Source organism: Varanus komodoensis, unplaced genomic scaffold, assembly GCF_004798865.1.
Source record: "Varanus komodoensis strain SLA01 unplaced genomic scaffold, ASM479886v1 scaffold3, whole genome shotgun sequence".
Classification (NCBI taxonomy): Eukaryota; Metazoa; Chordata; class Lepidosauria; order Squamata; family Varanidae; genus Varanus; species Varanus komodoensis.
This window is the reverse complement of record NW_025335761.1, coordinates 43,957,925-43,977,325: the sequence shown is the minus strand read 5'-3', so window position 1 is coordinate 43,977,325 and position 19,401 is coordinate 43,957,925. Positions and strand designations below refer to the sequence as shown.

The following is a 19,401-nucleotide window of genomic DNA, read 5'->3' as shown; positions in this document are numbered from 1 at the left end:
TGGGCATTAGCCATTTTCCCTCCCCGGTGTCATGTGACTTGTTAGTGTTAAAAGGTGTCAGGTCTGAATGGGGAACAGGTGTGTTAAATTTGGTGTTATCACTCTCACTCATACTGGTCACTGGAAGTTCAACATGGCACCTCATGGCAAAGAACTCTCTGAGGATGTGAAAAAAAGAATTGTTGCTCTACAGAATAACAACAACAACAACATAACAAGAATTGTTGCTCTACCATACGCCGCACACTGCATCAAATTGGTCTGCAGGTCTGTCGTCCCAAAAGGAAGCCTCTTCTAAAGATGATGCACAAGAAAGCTCGTAAACAGTTTGCTGAAGACAAACAAACTAAGAACATGGATTAGTGGAACCATGTCCTGTGGTCTGATGAGACCAAGGTAAACTTAATTGGTTCAGATGGTGTCAAGCGTGTGTAGCGACAACCTGGTGAGGAGTACAATTTATTTATTTATTTATTTAGACATTTCTATGCCGCCCCATTTGCTGAAGCCTTGGGGCGGCTCACAACATGAAGTAAAATACAAAAATAACAATATAAAAATAACAATATAAAATAAATAACAATATAAAATAAGTCCCCCTGGCCAGATAAAATAAGCAAATACTGTTAACAATTAAAATGACGCTTAAATAAAAAGGTCTTCACCTGGCGCCAAAAAACAAATAACAACGGCGCCAGGCGGACCTCTCTGGGGAGCACATTCCATAGATTGGGCGCCACCACAGAGAAAGCCCTCCTCCGAGTACCTACCTTCCTAATTTCTTTCACGGAGGGTTCCCGGAGAAGGGCCTCTCCCGCAGATCTCAAGGGGCGGTCGGGCATATATGGATGTAAGCGCTCCTTCAGGTAACCAGGACCCAAGCCGTTTAGGGCTTTATAGGTCATCACCAACACCTTGAATTGGGCCCGGACTTCAATGGGAAGCCAGTGAAGCTGATGGAGGATTGGAGTCATGTGAACATAACGCCCCGTCCCCGTCAGCAGCCTGGCAGCTCTACTTTGAACAATGACAAGTGTGTCTTCCCTACAGTCAAGCATGGTGGTGGGAGTGTCATGGTCTGGGGCTGCATGAGTGCTGCTGGCACTGGGGAGCTACAGTTCATTGAGGGAACCATGAATGCCATCATGTACTGTGACATACTGAAGCAGAGCATGATCCCCTCCCTTTGGAGACTGGGCCGCAGGGCAGTATTCCAACATGATAACGACCCCAAACACACCTCCAAGACAGCCACTGCCTTGCTAAAGAAGCTGAGGGTAAAGGTGATGTACTGGCCAAGCATGTCTCCAGACCTACCCTATTGAGCATCTGCGGGGCATCCTGAAACGGAAGGTGGAGGAGCGCAAGGTCTCTAACATCCACCAGCTCCGTGATGTTGTCATGGAGGAGTGGAAGCGGACACCAGTGGCAACCTGTGAAGCTCTGGTGAACTCCATGCCCAAGAGGGTTAAGGCAGTGCTGGAAAATAATGGCGGCCACACAAAATATTGACACTTTGGGCCCAATTTGGACAGTTTCACTTAGGGGTGTACTCACTTTTGTTGCCAGTGGTTTAGACATTAATGGCTGTGTGTTGAGTTATTTTGAGGGGACAGCGAATTTGCACTGTTATACAAGCTGTATACTCACTACTTTACATTGTAACAAAGTGTCATTTCTTCAAGGTTGTCACATGAAAAGATATAATAAAATATTTACAAAATGTGAGGAGTACTCACTTCTGTGATATATTGTAGAAACGGAGTGAGTCAGAAGGGGTCTCGTGAGCCATCTAGTCTGAACCCTGGCTCCACTCATGATATGCCTACCATGTGCATGTCTAGCCTATCCTTGAAACCAGTTCTATAACTGACAATGACAAGTTCTTTGAGAAGAGAATACGATGAACTAATGAGAAAGCAGGGAGAGGATAAAACTAAAATGATATTTGTTAAGAGAATATGGTGCTCCCTGGGCTAGGTATTGGACTTGTGACTTAAATAAGATATTAGAAAATGCATACATTCAGGTATGCAAATATAAAGATATGGATTCTAACTTGCACGTTTTGTGCAAACCACACTATGCATACACAGTTCTTGACTCTCGATGTGCATAGCTATTTTGTGCAAGTGTATGGAACTCTCCTCACCCCCCAGAAATGGTCCATTTCTGATTGCTGGATTGGAAATGCTGTGGAAGACCACCAGGCTCAAACAAAACAGATTTTCCTGTTCATACATCCCTACCTGACATACTGCTTCAGAGATTCTTCCAGCACCTAGCTGCAGATTTTGAGTGCAGTGGCTGGCTGGCTCATGTATGTCCATTTCTTTGGGCCTCTGTCAACGTGTGGGAGACTTCATGGGCAAATGTAGCACTTCATAGTATTTTAGTAATAGGGATTTCTCAGAGTACATGTGCAATGATTTTTCCCATTTTGTGAAACATTGATACATGTTTGATACTGTTCCAACGCAGTGAGTCCTGAGGGCAGGGATACATGGTTCATTTTCAGCTCCTTATGCATCCCTTCCCAACCAACAGGATCCCAACCACTTTTCCTCTCAGAGGAAAAAACAGCAATTTCAAAGGCAAATGCTGGCAGATGGGAGAAGCTTTTACCTTGATTCTCCCCCTCCTGCAATCCAGCAATCCCTAGATCTGAGCAGGCCGAGAGGTGTGTGTGTACATATATATGGGGAGTAGGGAGAGAATGAATGAGTGTGTGTGTGCACATTTTCCAGCCGACAAGTTGTGCTCCCCATGCCTAGGGTTAAATTGTCACATACCCCAACCTCTATCTTTATTATTAATAAATCAGGCTTGCATTCTGCAGGCATAAAAGCATATTCCAAGGTGTTATAAGTAGCATCTCCTCTCCCAAACCGCAAGATGATTGAGGAATGTGAATAGACCACAGGATTCCTATGGGCAAACATTCTGTCCAATTTTTTGTTTGCCTGGATCTATGCTAGGGTGTATGCCCTTCAAATATGAAATTGAATTCAGAGAGAGAGAGAGAGAGAGAGGGAGGGAGGGAGGGAGGGAGAATAATCTAGACCTTTTACAAAACTTTAAGAATGTAAGAATTTGAATGGCAAAAGTAGTATCTGCAACTAAGCCTCTTCCTTCCAATTCATCAACATTAACTTATTCCAAAATGCAATGATTTTGTAGTCAGGCTGTCAAAATTGGTTCTTATTTGGCTGATCGCAAATGCCCTAGTCTAGCAAGTTTCATCCAGACATGGAAAGTGCTTTTCTCTGATGGAATCACCACATTACACACCTGGGATATGTGTACAGGATGTCCTTCGCTGAATCAGGTCTTTGCCATCCTCATACCAGTCAGCAGTTCCAGCTCTGACAGCACCAGTTACTATTTTGGACATGTAGGGAGATTAATTTCTAGTGAACCTCTTTCCCTCTGCTGTTACTCTTGCAGGTGAACACAGCCAACATAGTTGATGGCACCAACTGTCTTTTGTACAGCAGTGCAGTCTTACTGCATTACTACATATGGGGAATGGTATCAGGGCCAGAAAAGTGCTTGACTAGAAGGTGTTCCTTCCAGTCTCTCATGAGTCTAGAACCTGGAGTCATCCAGTGAAGTTGATTGGGGAGCAGTTCTGGACAGGCAAAAGAAGGATGTACTTCTTCATACAGCACAAGGTTGATTTACAAAAATTGCTGCCAGGTTTGCAAAAGATGCTAAGACACATAAATTGAGAATTCTGGCAGGTTGCTAATGAGCAATGTATACCTGTTTGGCTCCCTTGGTTTGTATGTATTATTTCATTTTTGCACCACCCAATAGCGAAATCCTCTCTTTGGTGCCAGTAGGTGTGTAAGGCTAAAGTAATGACAAATTTACCAAGGCGGAAGTTAGCTTTGCTGAACCTGGACAGGCTTGTCACTCTTTTAGCAAGATCTGGACATATTACTAAGGTTTCTAGCTCTGCCAAGTTTCTGGCTACTTATCTGTTCCTGAGAAGGCAGAGAAGAATTGTAAGCAACTGTGTCTGTGTTTTACGTGAATTAGGCACTAGGTGAGATAGGATGCATCAGACTACATAAGCCTTTGCTTTGATTTAGCAGGGCTTTTCTTACATTCTTATTTATGATTGAGACACATGTATACTTCCTGTGTTGATATATTTAGGAAGGTACCATCAAGATCCAAATGGTTCATTTGCTAGACTTGCCCAATGATATCTTGTGACTCTTTTCTTCTGTGTTGCTTTGGAGGCTGTCTCTATGTGCAGGGAAATCAAAAACTCTAGGTTAAGAGGGGTAGGGTCCAACCCTCTTGGGATAGGGTTGGCTGCTCTTTTCTTTCCTCCTTGCCCACTGACGAGATAAATGCCTGTTAAGCATTTCTAGTACAGTATTTACTTTTATCATTTCCCTGAATGCCCCTATGTCCACTATTCCACCCGCTTAACTCACAAAGAGTGCTAATGTTTTTGCCAGAGTGGATGTGCTTCTAGATGCCTTTAGAGAGAAAAATTCAAACAAATATGAGTAATAATAGTTTAATCTTATGATTTCAACTTTCTCTGAAAGATAGTATGCTGGCTTTGGGCTTGAGTCAATCAAAAGCATTACCTACCATGTAGCAAATCTAAGCTTCACCTCTTATCTTGCATAAAATTCTATGTTTGTCCCTCTTACATTGCATAAAATTTTAGAGCAACTCCATGAATACTGTCACTAAGATCACATCGTCAATTTTCTTTCTTTAGTGCTCTGTTTGAATGTTTTAGTCTCCATAGGTAAATATACATTTGACCGAGCATAATAGCTGAAATTAAGTCCAATAGAAAGAGCAATAGCAAAGGCTTGTATAAATGGAGGCTTATGTACAAGAGACCTCTGTTCTCTCAATATTAACTTCGACTGTCACTTGAATGTTGCAAGATCCTCCAATTACTGTCTGTGTGTCTTTTAAAAAGCTTCTTTGTGTAAATACCATGTTTCCTGAAAATAAGACTGGGTCTTATATTAATTTTTGCGCCAAAAGACGCATTAAGGCTTATTTTCAGGTGATGTCTTATTTTTTCATGTACAATCTACATTTATTCATGTGCAGAAATCTACATTTATTCAAATACAATCATGTCATCTTCTTCTGGAACAGTGTCATAACTCTCCAAATCCCAAATTGTATTTCAGCGGACGTACTAAATGTGTCTGTCTGGCTGACAGTCGTAACTGGGGCTTATTTTTGGGGTAGGGCTTATATTATGAACATTCTGAAAAATCACGCTAGGACTTATTTTCCGGTTAGGTCTTATTTTCAGGGAAACAGGGTAGTTCTATTCAAGTCCCACTTTTTTTTTTACACTACATTGGATCTCTCCCCCTCCCTCCAATTTCATTTAGGAAAAAAATATTTCCTGTTGTTTTTTCTTGCCTTTGGGGTTTTGTGAGCCTGTAGACTGAGTAGAAGTCAGAACATGAATAAACCTTCTGTCCTGTGTATTACAGGATAGCACTGAGCCATTGCTTGCACTCACTGTCCCCAGCTTCCACCTGTTTAATAGGTTGCTGGACAGCAGCTTTTTTCATTAATTCTTTGACCTTTCCTCATAATATGTTGCATCTTTATCTTTTTAAGATATGTGCAGTTTACCCTCTCTATTCAGGCTAGGAATACCAATTTGTTTAAATGCCAGAACAAAATAACCTTAATTGTGCTAACAAACAAAAAAGTACTAGTCAAACCAGTGTTCTACCTATCTGGTTTTTCCTCAGACTTAATATTGTTTGCCTTGATAATACTGTCAGCACTAAATTCCTTGTCTGTTTGTCCATGACTCATTGTTATAGAGCTGATCTTGCCAAAAGTTGTGTTTCCAAGCAGCTGTCATGATGACTGAGTTTGCACAACAAAATGGTCCATCATGGGTGACAAGCTGATTCCAGCAATGTGGCACACTTAATAACCATCCTCACATGGGTTATTCTAGAGGTTATTATATCCATAATGGATTGTCATATTGTCCGGACATGGGAGACAGACCCCACTGTGGGTACTGCCAATTCACTAGCAAGCTGGTTGACAGCAAATGATCTCTCCCTGCTCTTGCTAAGTTTTCTGGACTTCTGCCAATTCAAGCTGCCCCCAAGTGCCCAAGTATTGGATGACTGGCAGTAGCTCGGTGCCTCCCACCATGATAACAGGCCATTCTTGGTTCACTGCAGCATCTTTTCCTTTTACCCTTTCCTCTCCCTGCAAAAACTGGGTCGTTAATTGCAGAGGGGAGGGCAGACGAGTCAGTCCTGCTGCAATGCCCCCTGGATTGCCCACAGGAAGACCAAAGGGGAAGGAACAAGGAGAGAATACATAGACCACCATGAGCTTGATCATCTGTGGGTGTACTGTTGGTTGTTTGCAGGGCAGCTGGTTTACTGCAGTTTATTGCCAGGGTGGGTTGGCATATGTGACCTAACTTCCTGACAAAATCTCCAGCTAGGAACTTGAGTGTTCACAATGAAAGGCCAATCACAGTGGGCAAGTTTGCATGAGTTGACAATCCACTCTGCAGATAAGTCACATACTGTGAATTGTTCATAGAACAGCAACTCTCTTTTGGCAAATTGTTTATCTAGGCAGTGTTCAGTGCTTGGTGTCTGTTGTTGATTGGCAGTGTTATATCTGCAGTAAGGCAGTGATGCTTTGTAGAGTAATAAGTAATCAAGGCTCTGGCTGGAGAAACTTACAATCTAAATTTCAATATATGGGAGGAAATGGAGCAAGTCCAAGAAGATGGAGGTGAAAGTAAACAGTAGGGAGTATATATTCTGTTACATCATTTTCAGGAGATGTATGACAAAGGCTTCAGAGAAAATACAGAATGCAAAGACAACATTGAAAAAAGAGAGAAATGTAGCACTATGGAAATGTTCTGGCCAACAGTTCTAGATGTCAAGATCAGCAAGGGAATAAGAACATAAAAAGAACTGTTGGATCAGACCAAGGGCCTATGGAACACAGTTGCTACAGGGTAAGCAGATGTCTTTGGGAAGCTCATCAAGGAGCAGAATACCACCCTCATGCTCATGTTTCCCAGCAGATTGTATTCAGAGACAGGTGTTTGAGAGCACAGTGGAGAAGGAGGCTATGGTCCAACAGAAGCAAGTCCCCACTTGCTTCAAGTATGTGCCAAGCCACATGGGGACTTGGAGTATAATCTACACTGCACAGTCTCTACATTCAGTTGGCTCTTCATGTAGCCGTTGGTATCAAAGTCTGCTAAACAGTGTGGTTTTATTCTGTCAGTACCGTTTGGTGGGCAGGGATATTTGCATTCTATTTTCATCTGTTTCCTCCTAATTTGTATTTTAATAAACTGGACAATAGATACTCCTCCTGAAATATTAATAGATATCATTTGGCATCAGAATGTGGATGCAAGTAGTATTTTCATACTGAGTGCAATATCTCTCTCTCTCTCTCTCTCTCTCTCTCTCTCTCTGGAGTCGCTTTGGTGCAGGTGGGTCCCACCTGCCATTTGGAGAAGAAGCTACTGCTCTTTAATGTACCTGCTGTTACTATAATTACAACCTGTGTAGTGGTGTGAAGGCTGAACTGAATCATCAGTCTAAAGGTGGTGTAAATTGGTGGCAATGAGATGACCATTCTATAAGATGATGATGAGCATTTGTGCTTCCATATACTTTCTAGGCTACAATTTATTCTGGCTGTTAATATAGAACTCAGCAATAATGTGGCAGATCATAAACCTTTCTGGATTAAACTTTTAGAGTCCTCATGTCAGCAAAGCCAAGAAAATAACTGGTCGGGTTTACATTTGTCTATAGGATCAAATGTCTTTCCTTACTTGATGGAATACAAAATAGTGTTTAGCAAGTCTGAAATTAAGCTGTACTTCCTTGGATATCAAAAGATATCCAAGTTATCTTAGTTATCCTAGTTATCCTAGGATATCCTATATCCTAGTTACAGTGATATTATTGACATTGGGTGAAGCCCACATAGTTTGGCCCTAAATCTAGTGACACTGTGTGATGAAATGGCTTTGGCATACAACAAAGATTGATATAACTTTTAAAAGACTGTCTTTTTCTAATTCTCTTGCTTATTTCGTATGGTTGTCCAGAGATCTTTGTGTATCGAATTAGACAGTTCACTCAGTGCTACACACATTGAAGAAATGATATTTTCTTTCAGAGTCTACAATCCAGATGCACAATTGAGGTTTACATTGTTTCCCTACATCCAAAAAGGCATTAGGAGTGGACATTGGCAGTGTCTCATTTAGGGCTGATAATGGTCAGATGTTAGAAATACCCTGGTAGATAAGAAAAAGGGAACTAGGCATCCTGTTCTTGGTCCTTGGGTAGCATCTATATTCACGTAAGCGTTCTCTGGCTGAATACATAAAGCATTCTCTGGCTGAACTGAGAGTAGCATACCTAAGTACAAACCACTTCAGTTCTGATATGAAGTGCAAAATCTAAAGTGTGTGAAGGTCTTAGAAGTAGTGAATAGGTTTCTGCAAGCAGTTTAAATTGACACATCATAAGCTGAATCTTCAGCAACATCAGATGTTGGAACAGTAAGTACAAGGAAGAAGCAAGGCCTGTCCTTATCTCTGCACGTGGACTGAATGCAGGGAAAGGGTCATGTTATTGGGCCTTGCCTTCAATGTCCATACACCCACTGGTCCCCCAACCTTTGTTGGGCTGAAGGAGAGAATGGGTTTTTTGTACATGGGAACACACTTCCCTCTAAACAGATCTTGATTTTATAGTTATAAGAAAAGTGATGGGAATCAAGTTAATATTAAACTTGAAATAGTGACTTCCTTGGAGTTACTCTCATGTTGTATGATGATCCTTCATGAGAAATTCAGTATGGTATTCTACAGTCCATAGAGATAGGTTTCTGTGTTACCTGTTATGCCCTTCACCCCATTATGTAATTTTAACACTTAAACTGAATTGAAGGTGCCTCATGTTCTGATTGGAACATAATGCGTACAGCTGTTCTGACTCATTCACAACCACTGTGCGTCTCTTTTGCTGGTACAAGAAATGCATTGATCTGGATTATAGAAAGCCATTACTGGAATAGTTTGTGTTCAAACCATCCAGAGAGCTTCAGTGATTGAACAATATAGAAGTTAAAGTCTGTAGAAACATGGACTGCCCTAGAGTTTAACTGTGAATTCTATTACATAAGTAAATGTACTGCAATGTGTTGTGCAGGGGGCTTTCTTTGAAGCAATCTGGGAACTTCATTACTAAAAAAAATACCATGGCAAGAGTACTGAATGGAATCAGGCTGAATGCCAATCATTGTATTATCTTTATTGGCTTCTGGTGCTTTTCAGGTCTCAATTATATATACTGGTTTTAACCTGAAAGCTCTCACAGCTTAGGGACACAATAGGTCTGACAAATGTCCTTGCCTTCAAAATGCTCTAGAAATGCTGATTCTTACCATCCACTACCAAGTTTAAAGGGAGTCTTAGAAGAGTGAGTGGCCCTCGGTGAGCTCATGCCATGATGCTAACAATAGTACACTGATTTTTGTTGTTGCTATCTGCCATCAAGTTGCTTCGAACTTACAATGACCCTATGAATGAAAGCTCTCCAGACTCTCCTATCCATGACAGCCCTGCCTCAGCTCTTGTAAATTCAAAGTAGTGGCTTTCTTTAAGTAATCAATCCATCTCATATTTGGCTTTCCCATTCATCTGTCTTCAAATCCCTAGCATGATGGTCTTCACCTTCTTGTGGTATGCCAAAAATATTACAGCCTTAGTTTGGCATTTTTGCTTGTAGGAAAAGCTCTGACTTGATTTGATCTAGGACCCACTTGTCTGGCTACTTGTCTACTACATTGAGGGAGCTCAAAACTGCCATTTAAATTTTCTCCAATGGAGCAATATTTCTTATAGGAAACAACTAAAATGTACTTGATGCAGCACCCATGATAACATTTCAGAATGAAACAAATGACCACTGGTAGCACATCCAGTTTATAAATTCAATAGAGTTAAACATTAAAAAATTATAATTTTTAAATGTAAACAGAGACAGATTTTAAAATGGTTATTGATCAACTGAAACATGATATCAATGTAAAGGGTGAGATGAAACAAGCCCAATGTTTATTAATGAGGCATGACTGACGGTTGAATACAAGTGCTGATTGTTAATCCATATTCCCTCACTGAGGTTTGTCTTGTTCCTATATGATTCTGGCTGAGTTTGTAAGTGACACTATAGCATACTCTTTATTTGTGACTGAAGCTGGTGTTTTATATTGAAACATCTCAAATTTTAAAGTGTGTGTGTGTGTGAATTTTAATTAATTTCAGTTCTTTTGAAAAAAAAATAACATTTATAAACTGGACATGCTAGTGGGGGTCATTTCTTTTGTTTTAGAGGAATGTAAGAAATGAAAATGCCCAGGCTGGTGCACAAACTCTGTTACACTTAAGCTCTCAGTTTGGCTTTCTAGAGCCCCCCAGAGGGCCATGTCCACTTTGCTGGCCTCACTATTTCCCACAACCACCCAACATTTGGTACTTTCCTGGGTTTTGTATGCTTGCCTCTCCTCCTGTACCCCATTTTAAAAGCTTGGCATGCATCTCTCAATACTTAGTTATTGGCAAAAAGAAATTTAGAAAATGTTCTTCATGTTCCAATAGAAAAATGTTGTACAACGGGTAGGGGGCATGCTTGGAGTTGTAGGACTTGTTGCTGTCTAAACATTAGTATTATTGGACTAGAAGAAACCCAAGGCAGCTTACATAGTTCTGTTCCACTCCATTTTTATCCTCACAACAACAACAACCCTGTTAGGTATATTAGGGAGAGAGTGACTGACCCAAAGTCACCCAGTGACTTTGATGGCTGAGTGGGGAGTCTAACCTGGATCCTCCCACCTTCCCAGTCCAAAACCCTAACCCCCATTCCACACTGGCTGTATTGATTTACTGAATAAATAGGCGGATGCCCCACAGACCCCAGGGGGTTCTTGAACAAGTGACTTGCCAGCTCTTCTACCCATGTTGAGAACAGAGGGTAAAGGCTTCAGTCAGGGATGTTACGGGTTCCCTCTGCTGCAAAGGTTGTCAGTAGACCATAAGGTGACCACCACTGCCCCTTCCTGAGAGACAAGAGAAGCAGGTGAAACTGCTTCAGTAAAGCAACAGTTTCAGTTCTCACAGCAAGGATAGCCCTCACCTAAGCAATCTAATTGAGGGAAAGTTCTTCAAGGTAATTAACCCTGGTGTTCTTCCAGACAAGCTAAAAGCTATAATTCTAGAAACTATCCCAGCTCTTGGACATTGTGAAAGTTCACTGCAGTACTTGTTGAACTTTAATAACTTCCTTGCCAGTCATCCAGTAGGGACCATCCAATATCCTTTGCCCTTTATTAAATGCATAAGGGTAGACATTGTCTTGAGTGCTGGGGACAGGGGGTTTGCCAATATATTATGATTGTTAAACAATTGCTTTTAATGAAGAAAGTACACCCTATTTTTCAGGAGTAAACTGTTAGATTATGAACACAATATAAGAGATACTGGAGTTTAGGAAGATGGATGTATAAATATGATGACTTGCAAATCAATAAATGTAAATTTTGTTTACACTTTTTTAATTATCTCTAGCACATCAGGTCCACCGATTTGGCCAGGAAGCACCTTTTTCAAGAGAAATGGAGCTCTTCTACAAGGTAGGTCATAGATTTCATTTTTTTCCTCTGCATCTTTTGCATACATTAATGTTCTTGACAATTACCATAATTTTCACAAGCTTTCCAGGAGGAAAAAAACCTCTGATGGGCGTCTCTCCCTCTCTCTCTCTCTCCCTCTCTCTCTCTCTCTCTCTCTGCTGTTCCCTTTACCTAAGTTTGTGTATAACGTACTCATGAGGTAATATATGCAGTGAATGTGACTCTCATCCTCTAGCCTGCCCCCCACCCCCAGTAGACATATTATTGATTTTATTTCCTTCCATTTATAGCAAAGTCGACAGAGTTTATTCAGGACAACACGTTCCGGTAACATTCAGTTTGCATTGATGAAGAAAATTGTTTTGCTCCTTCTTGTGCCAGTATGAGGATATCTCTTGTGGCAATAATGTACAGCAGGACAAAATGAGGTGGTTGCTTTAAGGACATACTGAGACTCACCTTTTTTTTTCTTTTGAAATTTGGTTATATTCTGACTCTGTCTCCCAATTCCATATTGGAGAGAATGATTCAGTGGTTAAGAAATAAATGCCTTCCAAGGCTGCTGGTTCTTTGTATTTCTATGGGATTTCTTTGTATGCTTAGCATAATTTTAACTAGTTATTATGCAGTTGTAACTTGGAAATTGGATATGATGTCACTGGAAGAATGTTCATGCTTTTTTTCCTTCTGCATGTGTCAGATTCTGAATCTTAACTGTAATCCAATCTGGATGTTGTTCATCTTCCTTGGATATAGTTATTAGTTGAGACTCCAGATGTTATTGTGTGAAAATTGAATTCACAAATCAAGAGATATGCCTATCTTTCCTCTAATTCATGGGAAGCAATTCTTAAAACAAGTATCTGAAATCTGTCAGCCACCATCTCAGCTGTCTTAAATGTTCAGAAAGAACAGTGAGACTATCTTTCTAAATTTGTGCATGTAATTTTGTGTTTTTCATAGGCTGTATTTATTGTTTATGTAGAACTCCCTGTAACAATTATTCCTACATAGGCCACCAATGCCCAGTTATGATGGCAGATCCAGAGATTACCCTTTGAGCATTGAACATAGTTGGAATATGCTGATGTACGGAGAGATCTGTGAAATTAGTTCACTATTTTATTTTAAATTGTTTATAACATTCTTCCTTCAAAGATCAAGCTAATACAATTAGTAAAATAAACCAAAGCAATTAAACATGCATACACACAATCAGAATAATGAAACAGCAGTGCAGTTCCAAAACCAAGCTGCAGTATCTTGTCAGTATGCATCCAGTCTCACTACATTTAAATCCTGTGCTGCAGTTGGTGTCTGGGAAATTGCTTCAGTATTTTCCCTTTTCTGGTTCATAGAGTGGCCTGCTCGGAAGGTGCATGCAGATTTCTGGAGGGCATATACCTTGCAGTCATGGTCAGATTGCTTTGAAAAGCTAATCTTCTGTTTGCTCTGTCCCTCCCTACTGTAATGAATTCAGACCAGTGCTTCTAACCTCTTAATCTACTGTGTTAGGAGATCATGGGTGGGGGAGTAGAATTTGGATGCTTAATGAAATAAATAGGTTTGAGCAGCTAAGTGAAAATTGGGTAGCTGGTACAAAATTCAAGAAACCGTCTTAAAATCACTTTAATCCATCTACACCAAACCTTTTCTAGTTGGACTAAAGTATTCAAAGAAGACTGAACAAGCAATTGCGAATTCCACTGCCATGGAGTTGCATATATAAGAACAGTTGCCTATACCAACATTCTTGCTTTGGTGCAATAAACAAGAAGGCAAAGAAGCCTAGAACTTGTTTTCGGTTAATCTTCTAGATAATCTTACTTGATCTCTGTGGTTCCATACAATTTAAGGCAAAAAGAGGTCCATGGTAGTGACTGGTTATTAGGAAGGAAGGAAGGAAGGAAGGAAGGAAGGAAGGAAGGAAGGAAGGAAGGAAGGATAGTTCTTATTCATTCTATAGTAGGAAGTGCCTTTACCTTTGTTTTTAGGTAGGCAGCCATCTCTCAGAGTACTTTCCCAGTGAATATGGTACATCAATATTTTCTAGCAATTAGCCAGAATTGCAGAGGCATGGTAATGAATAATAAAACTAGAAGAAAAGAACTGATAAAACAAGAACATGTAGAAGGTGTTTACTGTCTTACAAACCGACTTACTTAGAATGTTTTATTGATATTTGATCTTCTGTTGCAGTGCTGATACAACATTGTGCACTCTAATGCCTACAAAATGGCAAGATTGCAAGTTTATGGTTTTATATCTCTAGATATCGATCAAGGTTAATTATTTGCTGAGCGTTAAATGACCACATGACATCATCAGCACCATTGTAGAGTTACTATTTAAATGCAAGGATACCCTATATGTTGACCAAGAGTGATACTTGCAGAGAAAAATGTTGGGTACTATCTTAAACCTTTGGTAGAGTTGTGTTGATGGGTTGCTACTTAAAGAGATGTTACCCAAGTCTTGGCAGTGGTAGACGTAAGCATCTCGGAAAGATTACCAAAACTGAAATCCTTTGCATGCTTACCTGCAATAAGTCACTATGAACACAGTGGGGCAAGTTTTTGAGTAAACATGCAAAAGGATTATATTCCATGCATGTATTCCTGCTTGTACATGCATGCATGTTTTTTGTACAGCTTACATTTGGATGAGTCTGAACTGTACCAAATAGGAAACTTAGGTGTTATTTTTCCATTTTGACTATGTAGTAATACATACCTACATTGCATGTACATACTACTTACTGATACTATGTACTACTAATATGTGCTACTATTTATGCACATGTATATAGTAGTATGGTCTAGGTAGGCAGAACATAGCCCTGGAAAAATTGAGGGATGGTTAAAATGATCCTAACCTCAGTTAGGGCTACTTCATATTTCTGGTGATTAGGCAGACACTTATAATTGAAAATGTGCTTACAAGATTTTCTAATGCAGTAACTTCCTGGGCATATGGAACCATATGGCACAAATGTGAACATAATGGAGAAGTCCAAGCAGTGTAGAACGAGATTGAATCTCTAGTACTTCATATGTTATAAGGCAAGGCATTTTAAGTTCAGCAACAAAACTACTGGTACTGTTTATTGCACAGTGGTATGCTTAAATACCAAAGGGATTGTTCTTGGTGCAGTTCTCTCTTACTTAAATATATTTCATTTATCCACATGTAACTCTTATATTGTTACCATTTGACTGACTCTCCTGTGGCTCTGAAACAGCTGTTCAGGTAAGAATGGACCAGATTTCTGTGGAATGACTGTGTGTCCCACTGTCTGCACGGAAGGAAACATTGATGTTTGGTTAGCCTTAGTGAACATAGTTAAATATGCATTTAAAAATGAAGTTATGTGCAGTTTTAAAATTAAAGATCATTGCAGAAGTGGGACCCAACACAAGTGAAATTGACTTGAGCAGAAATTAACTAAGCCATTCATCCCTACCCAGTACCAGTGCTTCTTTCTGCATGGTATAGGCAGAAAGAACATTGGCTGTAGTAAGAGGGGTACCTTGAGTAGATTGTACAGATTCAGTGTGCAGTTTGGAAAGCAAACGTAGTAATGTTTTCTTCTGCATTACCATAACTTCCAGCAAACGTGTGCATTGGAATGGAGGTAATTGTTTCTTTTTAAAACAAGCGAGGGGGAGCTGCAGTTTAACAGATTTTATTGTTGCAATAAATAATATATAAATATTCATAACACACTAAAGGAGTGTTATATACATTTACTTACAAACCACTTCAGCATTGCAAAAATTAATAAATGGTGTCCATTTTTAAATAAAGCAATTCCATCTGGGTTTCATCTCCTTAACACAAAAATAATTTGTTATTTCCACCATCACTGCGTATCCCCATATTTTAACAATTCCTTTTATTGTTTGGTACTTTTGCTTGCTTCCAATTTTGCATATGCTGCCCTAACTGTAGTAACTATAGAAATGATTGGTTTTCTGACACCCAGAGAAATGCTCTCATGAATATAAAAAAGTAAAGTCAAAGGGTCTGAATGTATGCCTGCAATGATTTAAAGTGTTATGAGTGTGTTCCTTTAAATGTTGATAAGTTTCAGAAGAGCAAGGAGAGTAAAAAAGGGGGTGAGTAAGTGATAAGTGATGTCATTAATGGGTGACTGACATTATATGAGTGGGGCTTGGAACTGTGTGAATAGATCCAGCACTCCGTCAGCAGTTAACAATCAGAGTTGTGGTCATTCAGCACCCTGCAGAACCTGAGGAGGCAGCCCTCTCATCAGAATCACACATAGTGTTGTGGAAAGCATTTAATATTCTAAAGAAGAAAGTAGAATATTTGAAGGACATATTAGCAACTAGAGAGAGTTAAAACCTAATATTGTCAAGTATTATGAAGATGTATGAGAGAGAAGCTGACAGAAACCTCAGTGCAGAAGGGGAAGGGGGATTTATGAGTGAGGAGAGTTTGTTGAAAGGAAAGAGTGAGGTAGTTCAGTCAAAAATAATTATACATTGTTTTATTCACTAAGGAAATAAGTTACTGAACTTCTTGAAACTTCTTATTGTACAAATAGGGTTTTATTTTGTTTATTGCTAACTCAGAGTCATAGGCTGTTTGAATGCCAGTATCTCATCCTCAGGACCACATAAGTCCAACAAAGCTTGGGCACAATATTAATAAGATTGAAATTAAATTTCAAGTGGCAGTGCTACATGCCCAGAAAAAGAGAGGAAAATACCAAAAACTTAAGACACACCAAACAAAATATAGGAGTATACTTGTGACAATGCTGTATCCTAAACTCTCTGCTCCTTTAATTCTTATATTTGTCCATTTTTTATCATAAACTCCTTGGTGGACAGCCATGCGGTTTTGGTGCATCTGTTTTCACCTAAAAATGTTAGCATTTTTCTTTTCTATTCTCCTCTAGGGAAGCACCATTTTGTGTACTTTGGTTACATTTCTAAACAGAAGCATATCTGAATCTTAACCTCTTTAGCCAATGCATACAGGCAGTCCCTTGGTTACAACTGTTTGCTGTTCCTGAGACTTACTGTTAGTAAGTGGGATCAAGCATAGTCAGCCCTCCACACTCACAGTGGTCAGGGGCGCAGGGCCCCCATGAAAGTGGAAAAGCCATGAATATCTCTAGACCACCCCCCTCCCCAAACTCACCAGTGCCTCTTTGCAGCAAGGAAATGCTGGAGAGATGGAGAGATTTCCCTCTGCATGGGAAGGGCAGGAGGTCTCCCTCTCTCCCCTTTAGCTCACTCCCTCCCTCTCTCTGGTGATTATAATTTTCTGCAGTAATTAAAAAATAATAATAGGCTGTATGGCAGCACGTTCATAAGTATGGGTTGCTTATAATTCTGACATTCATAACTTGAGGACTGTCTGTATATTGCTTTAATTAGTTACTGTTGAATCAATAATTGTGCAGACATGATCAAGGAAGAGTATCAATGAAACATCTAAAGTACAATTCCAATCTCAATTTAAATTACTCTTAGTCCTTGGAATGGTTCTATTTATAAGAAAAATATAATAATTCTTCCCAGTAACTGAGCATTTTTAACTTTAACGTTTCTTGTGTGACGTCTTCTTAGACTGGAATGTCTAATGCAGCGAACCCCACTGGGGGCAGTGGTAGTGACGATTATTAGAGGGATATTTTTTAGCAGCATCAATCTGAATTCATTAGAAAGAAGAGAGGTGACAGGATTGCCACAAATGCGTGGAGGCAAACATTACAATGTTGTGATCACACGAATGCTACTTCTTGAGACAGCTGATGTTTCTTCTGGTATTTACTTAGTTTTAAGGGCATTTCAGAACTTGTGTTTCAGATATAATGGCATGGCTACTTTTGGGGTTCAAGGCAAAACATATTTACCAGTTTCAAAAGTCAACCTGACTCTTGTTTGTGTGTCAGAGTATCCACTCATAAATTCCTTGGGGCAAAGTTTACTGCTTTGTTTACTTTGCCTTGACAACCGATAGGAGTGGTTGGGTACTTCAGGGCAACTCAGGGTGCCTTACAAACATTAGGTAGGCTTGTATATTGTGCTGTATTTTGGCAGAAGCTGAGCTCCTGTGGCAGAGTTCAGCAAAAAAGCGTTTGCTTTGCTGAAATGCATGCTGAAAAATAGTTTTGCTGATGACAACATTGTTCTTTGCAAGTCCTTGCTCAACCCCTAAGGTGTAGTAATTTAAAGGGAGCATGGGAAAGCTAACAAATTATCTGCTTAGATCATGGGAAAGTAAAGGTAGAGTAAATCTATAGAAATTTGAAATATTATAGTTCAATTGTTTGATCCTTGTGGCCATGTTTGGACTAGAAAAGCATTGGCCCATGCATTTAAAGATGCATAACCCTTTCTAAGCAGATTCATTTGCATTTTAAGCATATGTTTAAAAGCAAGTGTGAGTTATAACCCAGTCTATGGCATTTTAAATTTTTATTGCAGGTAATTGATGGTGGTTATGGTACAAAGCAAATGGTGTTGATGTCCAAGCAATTTCTTCTGCTCCTCATAGAAAATCCCTTTCTAAGCCAAATGCATCACACCAGTTGCCCACCAAATTATGTGCTTCATGTATACTACAACCCATTGTTTCCAAACAAGTTTTGTAGATTATTTTAGCCAAATAAGTTACACACACTTGTTAGCCGCCATGCCAGTGAAGAGACATGTTGATACAGGTGTGGGATGGTCTCATTCAGATTGCATCTGAGAAGTCTCTCCACTTTGTCCTGTTTATAAAGGACAGGGCATTGTTTTCTGAGATTTCCCCATGCCGGACAGCTTATAGGATAGGCTGTGTCAGAATTCTGGTGCATTCTTGATCTCTTCCCAAAGTTAATGACAGTGTCCATATATTGATGTTGGATTAAGAAACCACAGGTTGTATCATATGGTGTCCTTTCACCAGCAGATCAAATTACACTACCCCCTGCAGCCTCCCCTGCGCTTGCCATATGTGCTCCAGAGGGTTGGGGATATCCTGAATGGGCTGCAGAGGGGAGGAGAAGCACACTCCTATTCCAAAAATAAAACTAAACTAACGTACTTTAATTAATTAAATTATTACAGGTATAACCTTCTTTTTCTCCTCTTTTAAGGGACCCAAGGTGTTTTACATGGTTGTTTTCCTTTCCACTTTATCTTTACAACCCAATGAAATGTTTTAGGATGAGAGTTACTGATATGTCCAGTGAGCTGCATGGCTGAGTGCAGACTAGAATGCAGATCTTCCAAGTCCCATTCCAGTAGTCAAACCACTACACCCACGCTGGCTTTCAGTGTTTTTGGACTAGTAGTCCCTATACCATTTCTACTCTGGTGATAACAATTAGCTGGGATAATTCTCTCCAAGAGTTGAGTTATTTTAAGGCATTTAAGTAGGTTCCTATGTAAAACTCAGTATGCTATGATATCCATAATTCTAAAGGATAGGCTTAAGGCAAAACACTTTTATATTCTCTGAAGAACCCACTATTTCCTTTAGTGGAAATAGTGGATTCAGGTTTATTGATCAGGGACCCCTCCATGAGAAATTCTCAGATTACTCCATTTTATTTGTGTTAACAATAAACAATCATGTGAAACTTCCTATCCTAGAGTGAGGAAAACTTTGCTGCACCCATGTAGCCCCACTGGCAGGAGTTCTGTAGAAAAA

The 19,401-nt window shown here is 39.8% G+C and overlaps 1 protein-coding gene across 3 annotated transcripts in view; it reads left to right on the top strand.

Annotated features, from left to right (window-relative positions):
* The window catches only part of FOXN3 (forkhead box N3), a 167,753-nt gene that overhangs the window by 75,660 nt on the left and 72,692 nt on the right, over positions 1-19,401 (top strand). For all 3 annotated transcript variants that reach the window (XM_044436667.1, XM_044436666.1, XM_044436665.1), the window contains exon 4: positions 11,660-11,724. In XM_044436667.1, coding sequence (XP_044292602.1) covers positions 11,660-11,724 — 65 coding nt within the window. The remainder of the gene's footprint in view (positions 1-11,659; positions 11,725-19,401) is intronic.